At 40.9% G+C, this 18724-nt stretch overlaps 1 protein-coding gene across 1 annotated transcript in view; it reads right to left on the bottom strand.

Annotated features, from left to right (window-relative positions):
* Nucleotides 1-18724, bottom strand: part of LOC113407023 (contactin-associated protein-like 2) — a 1116670-nt gene that overhangs the window by 910965 nt on the left and 186981 nt on the right. The window contains exon 4 of the mRNA XM_029912069.1: nucleotides 6454-6601. Within this exon, the coding sequence (XP_029767929.1) occupies nucleotides 6454-6601 (148 nt within the window). The remainder of the gene's footprint in view (nucleotides 1-6453; nucleotides 6602-18724) is intronic.

Below are 18724 nucleotides of genomic sequence, written 5' to 3'. Positions count from 1 at the left end.
ATAATAATTTATATTTATTTGATATCTTAAAAATGCCAACAAATCCTACAGCTCTTAACAATCTGGGGGCCTAGCCCTGAAATCCTTACTCCCTCAAAATATTGACTTTAATAGGATTTTGACAGAGCAAGGACTTCAAGATTTTGCCCTATGTACATAAAACAACACTGAAATAAAGCCATCTTTGGTCTGGAGAGTGGTAGCCAACCAACATCCAACATCCTCATGAAGGGGGAGGAGCACTTTTAGTCAAGGATGCTGAGGGAAAACACCTATTTGAAAAACACCATGGAATTGTTAATGTCTAAACAGAGAAAATCAAGCAGCAATTTTAAAGGTCTTTTAAAAAAGGCTCCATGCTAAAAAATGGGCATGTTAACACATAAATATACATTGTCACAAATAGAGCAATATACATCTTCAAACAAAAGTTCTACTATCCATTCCCCTACTCCTTGAACTCTCAATGGAGGTATTTAGCCATGCACCTGTAATGTCAAGAGGGCAGAATATCAGGCTGTGTTTGCAACTGCTGAGCCATGAAGATCATCCTCATGAAATGTAATATATTAACCTACCTTAAGTATAGAACCATTCACTACAAAGCAGCTGAAATTTAAAAGAAAGCTGTTGACGTTGCGCAATTATAGGAACTCCCATTCATTTTCAAGAGCAGATTTGTAGGAGTCATGTGGGCAGAACAACTAAAGCATTGTTTTGATTCCACAGATTTTTTTTCCAAAGTGAAATCTCAGACTGCACCGTATTTGTTTAAATTCTAGATTTAAAAGAATGAATTGCTTATGACAATTTAGTAGAGCTGTTTAGTAAACAAAAACATTTTTTTCGTAAAACTTTCCATTTAATAATGTATTCCATTTTGTGTGTGCACTGTTGTTGTAGCTGTGTTGGTCCCAAGACAGGAGACACACAAGGTGGGTGAAGTAATATCTTTTATTGGATCAACTTCTCTTAGTGAAAAAGATATGCTTTTCAAGCCCCACAGACCTGAGGAAGGCTTGAAAGCTTGTTTCTTTCACCAACAGAAGTTGGTCCAATAAAAGATTTTACCTCACCTCCACTGTCTCTCTCATATCCCATTTTCTTTCAGAAATGGTTCTGATTACACTTTTCTGTATAGCTCCACCATTTATGTAAGAGGAAAAAGATCTCAGAGAGACAACCTAATTTAATAAGAGTATAATATGATGTGGGAGACATGGATTAAGGAACAACCTCACTATTCTTACTCCTTAGATTAGTAGGTGGGTTGGGGCTAGAAGTGCAACAGAGGCAATATGTATAAGGGTTGTAGGAACGAGAGTCTGATCCAAGTTCTATGGATGTCAATAAAAATACACCCATTGACTTCAATGGGCTTCAGATCAGACCCGGTTGCTTTTTGCTATTCTGGTGACACACAGCCGCCACCAGAGTGTACTGTTGAATTTGGCCAATCCTCACTTTTGAGGAAACAGCAGCTTGCACATCTGTCTTGAATATTCCCTTTGATATTTATGTGCAGTGGAGGATTCTAGGCAGGATGGGGCTGTCATATCAAATATGCATGGCAGCCATTTGGGAAGGGCAGGGGGTGTATAGGCAGGAGTAATAGAAGGAAATTGAGCAAAGGAAAATTACAGACAAATATCAGAGAAAATTTCCCAACAAAGAGGTGAAGTCAAATGTGGAATATACTTATCAAGGCAAACAGAGGCTTATGCCATTTATAACTAGACTAGGCATAGCTGGAGATTACATTGTAGGGAACAATTCTCTACAGGCAGGGAGGTGGACAAGATCACCTATCACCCAAAAGGGCGGTTCCATCTTTTATATTTAGATCTTCTTCAATATGTCATAGACAGTTTTTACTAACATTCATTTCAAATCCTAAAGGCTGTTCTCTTTGACTATGACAGTAACCCTCATAACTTGCTATTTGCAGATATTTGCATGAACAGGTTTATATAAAATCAAGTGTATGTGCTATTTTTTAAAAAAAATGTAGTCATCCAACTATGGAGCAGAAATAGTAACATATGACTTAGGTCATACAATAATTAATAAAGCAAACAGTTCAAATGAGCACTTTGCAAACATGGGACAGACTGAAATTTGTTCAAATAAACTATTTGGCAAATATTTGCAAATGGAACTTGTCAAATAATGGAAACAAATTTGTGGAGCCATTCCAAAAATAAACCACAAAAGTTCAATTTGCTGCTAGTCATGGAGTAAGAATATTGTTTTGGAACTGTGTATTGCTGTGTGTTTTGTGTACTTTGAATATTTGTGTGACTTTTGAAAGTGTTTTACAAAAATGTTGGTCAATCTCAAAAATATATCCTTTGTATATGAAGTATATTATTCATTATTCATGTTTTGTGGTTGCTATTTCTTATTATCATCTCTTCTCCTATTAAAAAGGTTCAGGCATCCAATGAAGGTGCAAAAATACAACATATGACCACATCCAAACAATGCTTTCCATCCTTTATATAGCACTTCAACACCAAAAGTCCTTCTATTGTTATCAGTAAGCATTGCCAAATGTTTTGCTACGGTACTGCGGTTGCCATTTTGTAAGCATTCATCCGTCTCAGGACAGAGATAGAGGAACTATTCATCTGGTAATGATACCATAGAAGCTTATTATGAACTTCATGAATCAGTAGTGAAATGTACTGTATTCCACTAGTCATAGCCTCCAGATGCCTTTGCTTTACTGCCTGTCTCAGGATTTCATAAATGTGGCCATGATGGAAGTATTCAAGTATGACTGCACATGGCTCTGCTCTCTGCTTTCAAAGGAGTGGAAAAGAAAGCTTCCATCAGTTCTACCTTAACTGACTCGTGGACATTTTCCCTTTGGAAACATTGCTTTTTAACAAAGGACGTCACTGACAGTGTAAAGGCCTTCTCTCAACCTTACTGAGGATGAAATGGTGTCTCCTGGTAAGATATAGGACTTGCTAAAGTATCCTTGGAAGTAAATGTTAACACTCCCATTGACTATAAAAGGAGCAGTTCCACAGTATGTGATCTTCTCTTTGCTGAGGCTATTTCAAGCATCTTCCCTCCTTCTACTCTATCTGCTCCATTAACGGAATCTTTGATAAGACAGTCCACAAACCCCTATGCAGGACCAATTTCAGCTTTCCTGGCATTAAACTTAACTAACCAACTTGTGCACATTAGACAATGTAAAGTCCACTCTGTACAGTGTCTTAGTGTGAGGCTACTCCTTCAGTTCCTAACTGGAGCCTTCTAAGCCCACATCACCAGACTTCTCTGAATTAAACCCAAGAATCCTCTCTTAGGGAAGCCTCGCTCTCAAACTTGCTTCCTTTTTTTTCTTTTTTTTTCTTTTTCTTTTCTTTTTCTCCTTTGTTTTTCCCCTACAGCTGTAGTGCCTCCTTCCAGGCTTGATACTGCTGCTAGGTCTTGTAGGCTGCAGGGGCCACCTGGAACCCATCTCCAGGACTGTTAGCCCCTTCCTGCCCTGGTCCAGTGGAGGGTTTGTCCACTCTGTCACAGAGTGAAATAGGAATCTTACAAGCATGCTAAACAGATGAATGATATAGGTAATAGAACCTACATTAGAGGGATTCACAATAGATTCTTTCAGTGGGAGATTCGTCCTGCATAACTCAGAAATTTTGCCCCGTCTGTATATGTATGAGGATATGTTTCTCTGGAATATCTTCACATAGAGACGGACTCTGGTTTATTGATTTCAATAAAGTTACACTAGGGATTGATTTGACTAATAGCCCTGATATTAAGATATTACTATCAACATTTTCAAGTGTGAGTTCTTAAAATTAGGCACCTATATCCATAGTTAGGCATCTAAGTATAAGTAGACAGCTTTGCAAAGAAACTGAGCATCTGCAGCTCTTATTTCCTTCAATGAGACCTGGGGTGCTCAACGCTGAAATAAATCAGACTGTTTTATTCAGGTGCCTACATTTAGGCACAGAAGTGTGAAATTCTAGTCTGTAGGGGTAAATTTTTCAAAATCATCCAAATGACTTTTGAGAAATCTGATTTTCAAAAGTAGAAAGGAGAGAGACAATAAGACTTAAAACTCCTAAATGTCTAAGGGCTGGTCTCCACTACTGGAGAAATCAATGCTGCTGCAATTGATGCAGCAGGGATCGATTTAGTGGATCCAGTGAAGAATCGACAGCAGAGCGCTCTCTGGTCAACCCCGGTACTCCAGCTCTCCAAGAAGAGTAAGGCAAGTCGACCGGAGACCATCTCCCATTGTCTCAGCACCATGAAGATACCATGGTAAGTCGACCTAAGCTACGTCGATTCCAGCTACGTTATTCACATAGCTGGAGTAGCGTAACTTAGGTCGACTTATCCCCGTAGTGAAGAAAGCCCTAAGTCTCTTTTGAAAATGGACTTAGGCTCTAAATCACTTAGGCACTTACGAAAATATTCCCTAGGTCTTCTGAATAAGGACTCAATTCTGTCCTCAGATACATCTGTGCAATTCCCACTGACCTCAGTGGGATTTTCAGAGGTGCATGCCAGGAAAACACTCACCCCTAAATATAGTACACATAGTACTCTCTAGTGTCTCACTGTAGTGCAATTGTTCTCCTTAATCAGGACTACATTTTTAAATCTTTGAAAATTCAGGTGCTTTCACTGCATAGTTGGCCTTCATTCAAAAGGGCTATAAATCTCCAGTTTTTAAACAAAGAGTGAACAATTCAGCCTTCTTCTACAAAGCACACATAGTAATACATATGCTATTCTCCCTTCATGATTGTCACAGATGCCCTAACCAAGGCTCTGCTTACCACTCAGCAAACTAGACCTTTTCCCCCCCACACACTCCAGTGTGGCATGCTGGGAATTCTGAGACAGCTTCAGATACATTTAAAATAGAAGGGTTTTCTGAATTAAATATGAAAATTAATAACATTAATACACTATCGCTTGTGTTACTTATTTTCATGTTAAATTTAATTGTCTAAGCATTTGGGTTTCTCTCCTCATCAAATCCAGAATTCTGACTACTTTCACTAATACTTAGTGCAAGTCAACACTACAGGGCTAAGTCGACCTAAGTTACGTAACTCTAGCTACGTGAATAATGTAACTGGAGTCAATGTATGTTAGGTCGACTTATTTCAGTGTATACATCGTGCTGGGTCGATGGGAGAAACTCTCCCGTTGATTTACCTTATGCTTCTCATTCCGGTGGAGTACCGGAGTGAACAGGAGAGCGATCGGCAGTCGATTTAGTGGGTCTTCATTAAACCCGCTAAATCGACCCCCGGTGGATCGATTGCCACACGTCGATCCCCTGATAAGTGGAGATAAGCCCTTACTAACCTTCTTTACACTTATGTCCCCTCACTGAACTCAGTAGGATGGCATATGGGTAACTGCAAGCAGCATTTGGCCCTTTCCTTTTTATTTTATCTACTCATTATTTATTGATAAGCCTCAGAGATAGGTACAGTATAAGAACATAGAAACTGCCCAATTTCTCCAGGGTTCATAGATTAGGATCACACTTTTCATTTGAGCCTGCTTCTGAAAGGTGGGGAGCACCTGTAGCTCCTGCTGACATTTATGAGAGTTGCATCTGTTTGACTCTTTTTATGAATAGGCATTTAATCCTGATGCTTTCTGACCCAACTAGTATTTTATTTTACCTTAAATGAAACATATATTTGTGGCTTTCACATTTCTGACATTTCTTTGTTTAAAGATTAATGGACTACATTATTCAGATGAGGAATCATAAAAGCCTAATTTGGAAGAAGGAGGGGAATTTGAAGCTATTCTTTTGCTATATTTTGTTTGAGGGGGTGCCTTAAAGTGTAATAGTTTCTGACCTTAATTTCAGTAGTGTATGCACCACTGCCTGCTAAGGTCTAAGCAGAAAACTGGAAGCCATAATCATATAAAGAATACAAGGATTATCTCTGAAAAATATATGATAAATATTTAGATAATATGGACAACTTTGATAGGATTGTTAGTCACAAATGAATAACTTTAATATATCATTAATATCAGTCAATGAATTCTGTCATCTTCCCCTAGTCATTCTCTCAGTGCTCTACATGCTACTACTCATCATGCTCAAAAATCTCTTCCTAAACTGTTCGGTTCAGAATTATACAATAATAGTCAGAGTCTTCTACAAAAACAAAATGCAGATCAAAAGGAATGATTTCAAAGCAGTATCTTTGTGGATTCTAATATAGTATCTCCAGAGGAAGCTCGAACCAGTGATTCAGTTCCATATTTTATAAGGCCGAGAGGCAATATAATTAGCAAGTTTGCGAATGCCTTAATATATTTAACCAAAAGGTATATAAGATTCAGAATTGAATGCCTACCCATGCTATAGACCAAAGGTAGTTTGTTTACAAAGAGAAACTACAGGGGTGAAGTAAATGTCAAGAAAAAACTTACAGTAAGGGCAGCCGTAGACCTCAGTTCTCAGCCCAATTTGGCCCTCTCCACTCCAGTCGAGAGGAACTATGCGTATATAGCGGGCTATAACTGGATGCTGTAAATCATGCCGGATCACGCTATCAGAATTTGTATTTCCAGGAAATGCCTAAGGGGAGGAAAAAGAAATCTCTTGTAACATTAGAATACTTCTGTGAGGGAAAAAAATAGGAACAACAGACTTCTGAGTATTTAGGTTAAACTGCATTCTGGTCAACTTGTCTCTATGCTAGTGATTGAATTAATGGATGATTCAATAAACAGCACTGGGAGTTCTACAGTGCTCATGAAAGATGCCAGATATATGGCATTGGAAGCTTATGTCCTCTTTCTCCATAATAGGTACAGTATACCTTATTCTTGGTTGAGTGAATCACCACTAAGGGTGAGAAAGTAGTTCATTCTGTGTCTCTATCTAGTTTTTAGCTTGTTGATTAGAATGTCAATACGCGTCCCAATTGTAGTGATTGTTTTTGTGAAGACATTTATTCACTAATAACTAGACTGAATACACCAACTCTTTTCACATAGATGGAAATAATTTTAGTTATTAGTGACATGGGACAGATTTGAACTGTTCCCCATTTCAGCTTTATGCTTATATAGTAGAATTTACCATATTTCTGCAGGACCCAGAAACCATACCTTAACTTTGAAGTCTCACCTGTAAGGAAACATGTAATCTTCACAATCAACACCTCACCCTAAATGAAATGTGCAATTAGATATTTTGGAAATTGTACTAATCATCATAATCTTGGCTCTCATTCACAGTGAGAGGTATTTTTTTCAAATACTAAGAACTCAGAGAAGGACACAATAGTTCTCAAGTGTATTAATGTTTCCAGAATTAATGAAGTCAACACATCTAGTTTTTTATTTTAGTACCTCTTGGCATAATGATTCATAGCATCTGGCTCAACAGAAAACAATATCTGCTTGTTAACTCTGCTTACATATTTTCTATCTAGTCAGCCCTGGGTCAGTCTGTTCATTCACAGCCAGAACTTCACATAGGCAGAACTTTCTTATCTTTCTATAGCTAGCTTTCACTGGAGATAACATGTCAAGCTACTGAACAGGGCAGTCGTACACCAAGGGGAAACGGATAGCCAATTGTCAAAAAGACTATAAACAGTCATTGTTAGTACATTCTTATAAAATTCAGCCACTGCAGCTTTTGCTAGAGAAAAACCTGTATCCAAAGATTCAGAAGTAAACTCAGTATTAATGAATAGGCATTAATTAATTAATATTTTAGTTATTCATATCAATCAGAATACATTCATTCATTTAAAATAGTCTATTGTACACATTGCTATAGACGGTAATATACTTAGGGCTAGAATATACAAAATACACACTGCCCAGAATAAGGTGCGATGGGGACCCATCATCCCTGAGGAAGTTCCAGGAGGAATTCTTCTTTCACAAGGAAGAATTTCTCCCCAAGATCCCCACCATGCTAGGAGAGCATTTATGCTTCTACACCCCTTGCATGCCAGGCCCATTCTATGCTTGGCATGTCCCTGTCCTCTCCCTGCATCCATTGGGCTTGGCTGTGCTTCCCATGCAGGGATCAGTCCTCTTAGAGTAAATTCAGTTACCACAATTGTGGAAGGCTCCTACTGGGGAAGCATAAAGAGAGGAAGTCTTCTCTTTCATACTAGTACCCAGCAGAATCTGTTCCGTGTTATTTCTGGTTTGTTTGTTTTTCCTTCTGAATTTTAGTGTTTATTTATGCAAATTATGACCCACTTTAAAGCTGAATCTTTCATTTTATTATTTACAGATAATTATTTTAAAAGCATGCCTCAATGTTTTTGGTCTGTATTTCTTCACCCACCTGCAATTTTCACCAGGAAAGATTTTAAACATCAAAACTTCTTTGAGACAATTATCTCCACTTCTAGACATATTAAATGTCTAGTATGTATGAATTAATAATTGTTTCAAGGACAGAAACACAAAAGTCGAAATTCTCCACAAATTTCAAAACAGCTACATTTGGTTCTTTTCCATAACCATTTAAAAAAGAACACTGTATAGCTTCAGGATTGTTAGTCAAGGAGAAGGAATAAAACTAACAAATAAAATTAGAAGCCTTAAGCATATAGTTGTCACCATTAAAAAGGAAACATTTATCAGTAGTCAATAGGACATTCAAGGATTTAACCCCAAATGTATTTATTGATTACTATAGGCAGGGCTTGTAGTGCTGCCTATTATTAAGGTTGCCTGACCCTTCCCATTATAAGATCCAGTCTTAAATTATTTGCAACTTTGCAAACTAACCATTCAGATCATATTACATGCCGCCAGCCAAAATGGTTGAGTTATTTCCAAGAATAAGTCTAGGGGAAAAATACATTGTTTGCCCATGTTAAAATATACTGGCAACCTTTTATTTGAAAAGCTCTAACACCTCATGCTTTGAAGCGAGGACTTGAAATGTGGCCTTTGTCTCAGACATGTGCCTTTTGCTGCCCCTGAAAATCCACCTACATTTGGCCAAGATATCAGCCTCTGAAAAATTGCAGTTTGCATCTGCTAAGTAGAGACATTAGATTTTAGCTGCTAAAATTGAAAGATCTCTTCCTCACTAAGCATGCTCCAGCCTGTCTCAACTCCTAATGCTGATCAGACTGCACATATGCCATCCCCACAAAGCAAATGAGCATGCTTTATCCCTTCAGAGGTCCTACTTGTTAGCAGCATGTGCATGCAACATCTCCACAGAGTGACTGAACATGCCCCAATCCTTGGCTACACGGACAATGCCAGACTCTCTCTCTCCCTAATGGCTGTTCCAGGCCTGGGTAGAGCTGGGCACTGGAACTGTGAGCAGGCAGCCTCTCTCTCCTGTGCTCACAGTAACCCCCTACCTGGCACCCAAGTAGCAAGGAGGAGGAAGCCATCTGCTTTGAATGCAAATGAGACACAAAGTGGACCAGGGAAGAGGGAAAGCAGATTGGGACAAGGTGTCTGATGAGACTGGAAGTGGAAGTGGGGAGAGAGAGAACTGTACACCTGTATCTGGCTATAGAAGATGACGCATTGGGAGCTGGGGCAGAGGGGATGCTGGGACTGGTTGGTCAAGAAGACTGGAACTAGGAGTTGGGCAGGGAAATGGGCAAGGGATAGAGCCAGCTGTTGGGGGAAGGGGACACTGAGATCAGATGAAGAGCTGGGAGAAAGAGGGATAGTTGGTACTAGGAGCCCTGGGATGGAACAGGGGGAGGGGAGATTGATCTGGCAAGAGAAAGGGGCAGAGGGAGAACAGGAACTGATTGGGAAAAGAAACTGGAACAAGGAGCCAGAGATGGAGTGTGTTTTTTCGGGGGGAGACCAAGATTGAATGAGGATCAGGTGGAGGGAGACTAGGACTGGGAGAGAGTGGGGTTGGGGGAAGGAAAGAGAGATTGCATGAGGTATTTGGAGGGGAAATTGGAACTGTATGGGCAAAGATATTGGGACTGGGTGTGGGGAAGGGAGGAATGGGAGTGGGGGGGGATGAGATTGGGATTCATACAGCGAGCCCACAAGGGGAGACTGGGACTGACTGGCCAAAACGACTGGGATTATGAAGAGAAGCCTGGGAATGGAGACTTGGAAGGCTAGGAGAGTGGGACTAGGGAAGAGACAGGGCTGGGTCAGGGACAAGTTGGATGTGATCAGGGAGAAGAGTAGGTTCACGGGATGGGCAGAAGAGTCTCTGCCCAATGGAACACTCACCTTCAGAGCCTAGAATGGAGCCCAACCTTCCTGAGTCTTATCATTCATCTGCTCTGAGTAAATATCTGTGAAACCACTGGCAGTGTCCCATGCCCCTCTAGAGCTGGCCCACATACAAGCTTTAAGTTGCTCCGTTGTTAAGTGAAGTTGCAGAAGTCTGTGCAGTGGATCTAAAGGTTCCAAACCTAATGATGATCCATGTGGGTATCAATATGACATCTCATATTGGAAATTTCCATTTGCTTTTTAAAAGCCTCAGAAATTACCCACCAAAAACTTTTTTAAAAGAACATTAAGATCACAAAGCTGAACTTTAGGAAATGCCAAGATTAAGGTTGCTCATGCAACCTTATTTCAGCCCCCTTGTATGTATGTCTCATGATAGAGTCTCTAATTAAATGGTCAGATGCTATTTTTTTCACAAGACCTCTACCTCATTTGGTGCACCCAATGGACCCGCTCTGGGGATGAATCAAGGTCATATAGTAAAAAGACTCTGTCGTCTATAGGACTCCTGCCTCATTTGTTGGAGAAGATGGAAGGTAAACAATGAATGAGGCAGAGAACTGCTGGAAGAGAAAGAACAGGCACTTGAATGCTGCCTCAGACCATTTGGATCCTACAAGAAAATAAGAGCCACCATACTGGATCAGACCAATGGTCTGTCTAGCCTAGTATCCCGTCTGCTACAGTGGCCAGTACCAGAGCATCGGGGGAGTATACAGAACAGGGCAATTATGGAGTGATCCACCCCATCTCCCCACTCTGCTTCTGCAGTCAGAGGTTCAGGATTGCCCCAAGCATGGGGTTGCATCCGTGACCATCCTGGCTAATAGCCATTGATGGGCCTATCCTCCATGAACTTATCTAGTTCTTTTGAACATATTTATATTTTTGGCCATCACAACATCCCACTGCAATGAGTGCCACAGGTTAACTGTGTTGTGTGAAAACATACTTCCTCCTATTTGTTTTAAACCTGCTACCCTGTTAATTTCATCAGGTACCCCTGGTTTTTATTTTGTGTGAAAGGGTAAATAACATTTCTCTATTCTTTTTTTTCCACACCACTGATGATTTTATATACCTCTATGATATTCCCCTTTAGTCGTCTTTTTTCTAAGCTGAGCAACCCTAATCTCTTTTTTAGTCTCTCCTGCTACGGAATCCATTGCATACCCTTGATCATCCTGGCTACCCTGCTCTGAACCTTTTCCAGTTCTACTATATCCTTTTTCAGAAGAGGTGAAAAGACCTGGACACAGTATTCAAGGTGTGCCCCCCGCACCCCAGATTTATATAGTGGCATTAATGATATCCCTGTCATTGCCACAGAGTTTCTATGTGACACTAGGCAAGTAACAAAGCATTCTTTTCACAGGTGGTCACTAACTGTATGTTCCTCGTGTTTTGACTTGAAATCCTGGGGGGTTGATTTGCAAAGTACTGAGCAGTCATAGCTGCAACTGAAGTCAATGAGAGCTTGTGCCATAGAAAATTCATGAGGAAATTAATAGTTCAGTTTTCAAACAAGGGTTTGAATAACACGCTCTAAATCAGGAATAGGGCCAAACATTGAACAATGAGGTGAAAACAAAATATCCAATAGCTGCTCATTAAGTGAGCACTGTGCATTCTGTGCACTGAATGAGGCAGGGGTCCTGTGGGGAAAAAATAGTATGTGATCATGTAATTAAAGACTGTGTCATCATGAATACGTACAAGGGGGTTGTATTAAGGCTGCATGGGCAATCTTAATTCTGTTATTTCATAACTTTTGAGTTCTTGACTTTGCAACCTTGGCAATATTCTTTAAAGATAGTGTATTTCTGTATAATACAAAGTACGGTGGGAAAGTGTGGAATCTCTAAGGGCTTGTCTACACTACCGCGGTAGTTCGACGGCTGGAAATCGAACTTCCGGGTTCGATTTATCGCGTCTGGTCTGGACGCGATAATTCGAACCAGGAAGTGCTCGCCGTCGACTGCGGTACTCCACCTCAGCGAGAGGAGTACCGCGGAGTCGACGGGGGAGCCTGCCTGCCGCGTGTGGACCGCGGTAAATTCGAACTAAGGTATGTCGACTTCAGCTACGTTATTCACGTAGCTGAAGTTGCGTACCTTAGATCGAATTGGGGTGTTAGTGTAGACCAGGCCTAATATATCTCCATGAAACCATTGGTAAAGGCTGACTTTTAAAATCAGAACTACTGAATGTGACTCTCTAAGTCTATTACCTGCATACAAACCCTTTCAAAAAGATTTGGGGCCCAACCCTGAAAATGCTAATTACCAGGCACGCTGTTTATTACTTTGAGTAGACCTATTGAATTCAGCACTACAGTCAGTAGCATTTACTGGATCAGGTAAATAGACACGAGCAGCAGAGAATAGGGTAATGCGGGGGTGTCGTCAGTTTCCCAGATAATTAAAATGCATTTAATTTACTCTCCAGCAGAACAATATATTTTTAAACGCAGCCTTCATTTAGATAAATGTAGTACAGTAATGCATGCTCTGTGGATAATGCAAACAGCAGCCCAAATCCATCTTCGCAAGGCTGAAAAATCAATTTACAGAGACTTGTGAATTATATACCGTTGCTGTTAAATCTCCATTTCTGACTGAGATTTGTACATGGGCTTAGCAAGACAGGTTTTCATTAAAAAAACCTGAATTTATACAATTTGCAAACCTTCATGTTTGCCAAGGTTAAACAGTTTAATAAAATTTAAAATTATAATTCAAACCGATGTTATTGTGGGGTTGTTTTAAGGGCAGCGAGAATTGGACTATAAAATACATAAGTGTACACTAAAAAAAACCTCCTGTAACTTTTTCTTAAAACCTGAAAATATCTATGGTATCCGAACAAGTTGTCCAAATTATTAATCTCAAAAGCACACTGAAATCTTTAAAGTCTGTGTTAACACTGCCAGAAATGTGCCCCTCATGAGCAATTCAACCTTTCTTCAGCCCAAAGAGTTAGGAAAAATTACTAAGGCAGCAGTAAAGGCTCAGCTGGTTGTAAACCAAGTAATACAGTCTCAGCAGTCCAGTCCTTAAATCCTCCCCTTTGCAAACTAGGCCTCTGCTCTTATTGGATTCAAAGCTCTTAAAGCTTCTTCAACATGTTTCAACTCACATCACAATGAAAAGATTGGGAGCTGGAAGCATTGTGTTGTGTAGGAATTCTGGGGAGCACAGCAGGAATATTGTTACTGTGACACCTTTGCCAACAATGCAGCCTGACTCTCTTTGCTGGCCAGTGTGAAATGGGGTATGGCCAGGGCCCCACCACATGCCCAACCATTTTGGAAATGCTAGTTGCTGACAGTGGCACTAAGCTTGCACATAGCTGTGGTTAGGATAATACATAGTCAGTTACCATGTTTGGTCTCTGCATGAGTGTGCAGAGTGGGAAGACTACTTTTACTTCCTTTTTCTCTCTTGCACACCATGTGTAGTTCCACTGGAGTTACGCCTGATTTACAGAGGGGTAAGTGAATGGAGAATCAAGTTGTGACCCTTTAATATTTACTACTGATCAAGTGCTGTACTTAAGTAAACTCTTTACACTGCTGAGCATGTCATTCACAAAGCTAGAGTATGAAAAAAACAATGTTCACTTTTCCTAAATCTTTATAAATTGTGTTACTCTGAAAGTTCTCACAGTGTTGCACCACTGGGGAGAATGCTGCTTCTTAGCACTTTGCATTTGCTTCTTCTTTGCATAGCAGGTGGGCGTGACAATCAGGGTCCAGACATTCCAAGGGGGAAACAGAAGGGTTAAGCACCAAAAAAACAAAAACAAAAACAAAACAGTTAAACCAAATGATTGCATGCTGTTTTTGTACTATAAAAATATACCGAATAAGGTCTTCTATGAAAGATTGTAATGTTCACTTACTAGTTGTTATGAGATATGCATACAGGTTAGGGTTCTGAATACATGTATGTACAGATATGTAGAAAATTGTAACTGGACCTGTGGTGCGACTTCAGCATCACCTCACAACAGGATGGGGAAGCAATCGGGCAGAGAGGGGCTACCTCTCCGAAAGAAAGAAACTGGCTTCAAGCACCTAGCCATTTGTCCAGCCCAGGGGGGGTGGGGTGGGGGGAACAATGCTGAACCATCAAAGTAAATGGGAACAGAAAAGAAAACCCCAATCTTGGAAAATTAAGAAAAGGAGAGAGTTTTCCCCATCTATAGTGACTGAAGAAAAAAACCTACAAACCCCTTCAAAATGGAAGAGGTTTGAAGTGAAGAGCATCCAGAACCTGGAGGACAGTCTCCAAGTGGAAAACAGCCTGGGAATGCTGGATCCCTCCTATAGCTAGGAGGTATCCTGGGAAACTGTTTAAGGGAATAGGTAACTCCTATTAGAAAAGGTATTTTATCTAATATGAAAGAGAAAGGCCTGAGGTTGCAACTTTACATTCATTTTTTGTGTAACTTGTATATGTTTGCTTTCCCTTACTATTTCCTCTTTGAATGTGTGGTTTTTATATTAAATAAACTTTGTTATTTCCACTCCAAGCAGGTCTCTGGTGTGCTGTGTGGAGTGTGTGCGCCAGAGCGATCTTATAACTTGGGGGTTGGTTTCACACCTTCAGGGGAGATGAACCAGAGGGGAACAGTCTGACTCTCTTGTAGTTAACTCAGGGAGGATGTATTTGGGGAGACCTGCGACTGGAAGGGCTGTTAATGTCACCCTGAAAAATGAAACTAGGCTACTGAGAGCCAGGGAGAGACCTTACGCTTCTGGGCAGGCTACTGGTGTCTGGGTGTTGAAAAATAGCTGCACTGAACAGAAGTCCCCCAAGTTACAGGACAGGTGATGATGGAATATATTACTGGTCTGCATGGACCCCAAAATGTCACAGTGGGGAAAACCAGTGAAATTAAAATAGGAGAAGAAACACATTTAACAGTGTTTCTACATTGCTCACCTGTTAAAAATTAGCCTGAAACAGAAACCGGACCACCTACATCAAAACTTCTCCAAAATTTGGGGACCGTTCAGATTCAGATTTGATTTCACATCTCAACTTTGCAGGTCGGGGCCATCGTTTAATAATAATAATACAAATTTTTTTAAAAATGTAAGTGCAATAGCTTGTGAATTTAAATAAAATATTGCAACACAAAGCAAAAGTGCTGTAGGTAAGTAAATTTCACAAAGGTCAGATAAGTTTAGTAAGGTTGTAAATGAACTAGAACTCTGCTCTTCTGGAAAAAAATTGCATTAAGGTATACAATACTATTTTACATATCCACAGCAATTTACATTCACAACACTATTGTGGCTAAAGAAAAGTGAAACAAGATATGGAGGTCTCATTCCACCATCTCAGTGGGAGGAGAACTGGTGGAGAATGTTACTCAGCATGTCTGCACTACAAATTTAAATCAACCTAACTTACATTGGCATACAGCCGCCACAATAATCACATCACTTGAGCGTGTCTACACTTTGCTCCTTGTGTCAGCCATGCACATCCTCACCAGGAGCCCTTGTACTGATTGTACTGTCAGTGTGGGGCATTGTGGGATGACTTCTGAAAGCCAGCAACTGTTGATGTAAGCAATGCAGTGTCCGCACTGACACTGCGTCAACCTAGCTACATCAACGTTGACTCTACGCCTTTCCTGGAGGGGGAGTTATTAAGTCGGTGTATTTGGGCAGTTATGTCCGCGGGAGCAAAATATTACTGTAGACACTTACATAGTTAATTCAATGTAAGCTGCTTTGCATCAACCTAATTCTGTAGTATAGACCAGGCCTCAGACACTTAATGAAGCAGATCAGGAGCTGCACCTCCCTCCACCACTTATTTTAGTTTCTGGTGAGAAGTTCCCTACCTCAGTGTGCGATATATTCAGAGGCATAGAGTGCACATACTTGAATATACAATCTCTCTTTGCAGCAGTAAAGGAAAGAAATGATAAAAGACAAAAACACCCTATCACCTGTGGGTGAACACATTTCACAGAGCGATCATTCTCTATCTGACCTATCAGTCTTCATCCTCAAAGGAAACCTGCATGACACTTTCAAAAGACGAGCCTGGGAGCTTAAAATCATAACTTTGCTAGACACTAAAAATCATGGACTGAACAGAGACACTGGATTTATGGCTTATTCCAGCTATCTCTAACCCATTAACCCTCCTTTTTGTCCTTTGACTACAGGGGTTTTAACGGTCCATTTCACCTTGAATGGTGCCTTAGAATAGTGGCTCTCAACTTTTCTAGCATACTGTACCCCTTTCAAGAGTCTCATTTGTCTTGCATACCCCCAAGAGTCACCTTACTTAAAAACAACTTGCTTATAAAATCAGACAAAAAATTTAAAAAAGTGTCACAGGCCACTATTACTGAAATATTGCTTACTTTCTCATTTTTACCATATAATTATAAAATAAATCAATTGGAATATTAATATTGTATTTACATTTCAGTGTATAGAGCAGTATAAACAAGTCATTGTCATGAAATTTTAGTGTGTACTGACTTTGCTACTGCGTTTTATGTAGCCTGTTGTAAAACTAGGCAAATAGCTGGATGAGTTGATGTATCCCCGGAAGACCTCTACATACCCCCAGGGGCATACGTACCCCGGTTGAGAACCACTTTAGGATATGTGCTAACTCCTTGTGCTAAACTATCTAGTCAATCTTGTATTTAGCTGTGACACTCTGAGTACCTTTCCCAGAGCTGACGAAGAGCTCTGTGTAGCTCAAAAGCTTGTCTCTCTCACCAACAGAAGTTGGTCCAATAAAAGATATTACCTCCCCCACCTTGTCTCTCTACATTTTTATTGGCTTTTTTTTAACAAGAAAACTATTTATGAACCTGGACTTATGGAAAATCAAGTTTTTTGCTGTATTTTGGTATATGAACGCTACCTTCCATGCTATTGTGGCCTCATAAATATCTCCTTAAACCAGAAAAAAAGCCTATTGGGGTTGGAGGAGAACACTGATAAAAATACAATACTGAGATATTTTGGTTCCTATGAAACACAAGGTTGGGATTTTCAAGAGGCATCTCTGATAAAGCTGGATGCATTTTTTTCACCAGAACCTTTTCCCAGCAAAATAATGCAGATTCCGCAACACCAACATTTTTCTCAAATTTGTTTTAATTTTGCCATATTGTTTCAGTTGAAATCATGGGCTTGTTTGCCTATCAATGTGAAGAGAGAGGAGATCCAATTGCTGTCTATCAATAAATCATCGGTAAATACAAGGAAGGGAGAAAGGCTATTTATGATGAAGGACAATGTTGGCACAAGAATAAATGGGTATAAACTGGCTGTGAATAAATTTAGAAGACAGTTTCTAACCATCGGGGGGAAAAGTTTCTGGATGAGCTTTCCAATAGGAGTGGAGGCAAACATCCTAACTATTTTTAAAATGCAGCTTGATAAGGTTATGAATGGGACTGTATGATGGGTTTGCCTGCAATAGCAGGGGGACTGAATTAGATGACCCAGGAAATCTATATTCCTGTGAAAAAATACAGAACACACAAAAACCAGACAATCCCCAAATTCCAAAAAAGTTGAAATGTTTTGTTTTGACATTTTTAAATGAAACATTTCCATTTTTCAATTCAAAAAAACTCTTTGTTTCAAATTTTCCTTTAAATTTAATATATTTTTTTAAAATTAATGCTTGAAAATGAAATGCATTTCATTAAAATCTTTTCAAAAAATAGTTTTTGGTTTGGCTCCAAATGACTTTTTTCCTTCTGATTTTGCAGAATTGCCTACAAAATGAAAAAAGTCAGTTATTGACATACCTCCCCCTAGATTAGAGCTAAGTGCTCAGTTTCCACTGAATAAATTAGTTGAATGGTTAACTCCACAAGATGCCTTTGAAAATGCATGAGCCAAAAAGCGAGAGATGGGTGGGTGTAGAAAAGAGATAGGGTTACCATATTTTAATTTTTAAAAAAGAGGACACTCCATGGGGCCCTGGCCCCGCCCCAACTCCGCCCCTAGCCCCGCCCCTCCCCTGAATGCTCCGCCCCTGCTCCTCCCCCTCCCCTGCTTCCCGCGAATCAAATGTTCGCGGGAAGCCTGAAACAGGGAGGCAGCAGGTAAGCTGGGGCGGGGTGCAGCGCGGCCCAGTCCGGCCCCCCTGGCCGAGCGGCTCCCTCCGGCGGCCGGCCCAGGCCAAGAGGCTCTGGCCCCGGCGTCTCCCGCCCGGCTCGGGCCCTGGGGCGCCGGCCCCCGGCCAAGTGCCCGCGCCCCCGGCCGAGCACCGCGCCGGCCCCCGGCCAAGTGCCTGCACTCCTGGCTCCGGCCGAGCACCGCGCCGCCGGCCCCCGGCCGAGCACCACGCCGGCCCCGGCCCCCGGCCAAGTGCCCGCGCCACCGGCCCCGGCTCCAGTCGAGCACCGCGCCGGTCCCTGGCCCCGCACCCACCGCCCCAGCCCCGGCCGACCACCGCACCGGCCCCACACCGCCGGGCCCTCCCTCCCT

This window comes from Terrapene carolina, unplaced genomic scaffold (assembly GCF_002925995.2).
Source record: "Terrapene carolina triunguis isolate 2854851 unplaced genomic scaffold, T_m_triunguis-2.0 Scaffold180, whole genome shotgun sequence".
NCBI lineage: Eukaryota > Metazoa > Chordata > Testudines > Emydidae > Terrapene > Terrapene triunguis.
Note: the sequence above shows the minus strand (reverse complement) of the source record. Positions and strands in the feature narration are given on the sequence as shown.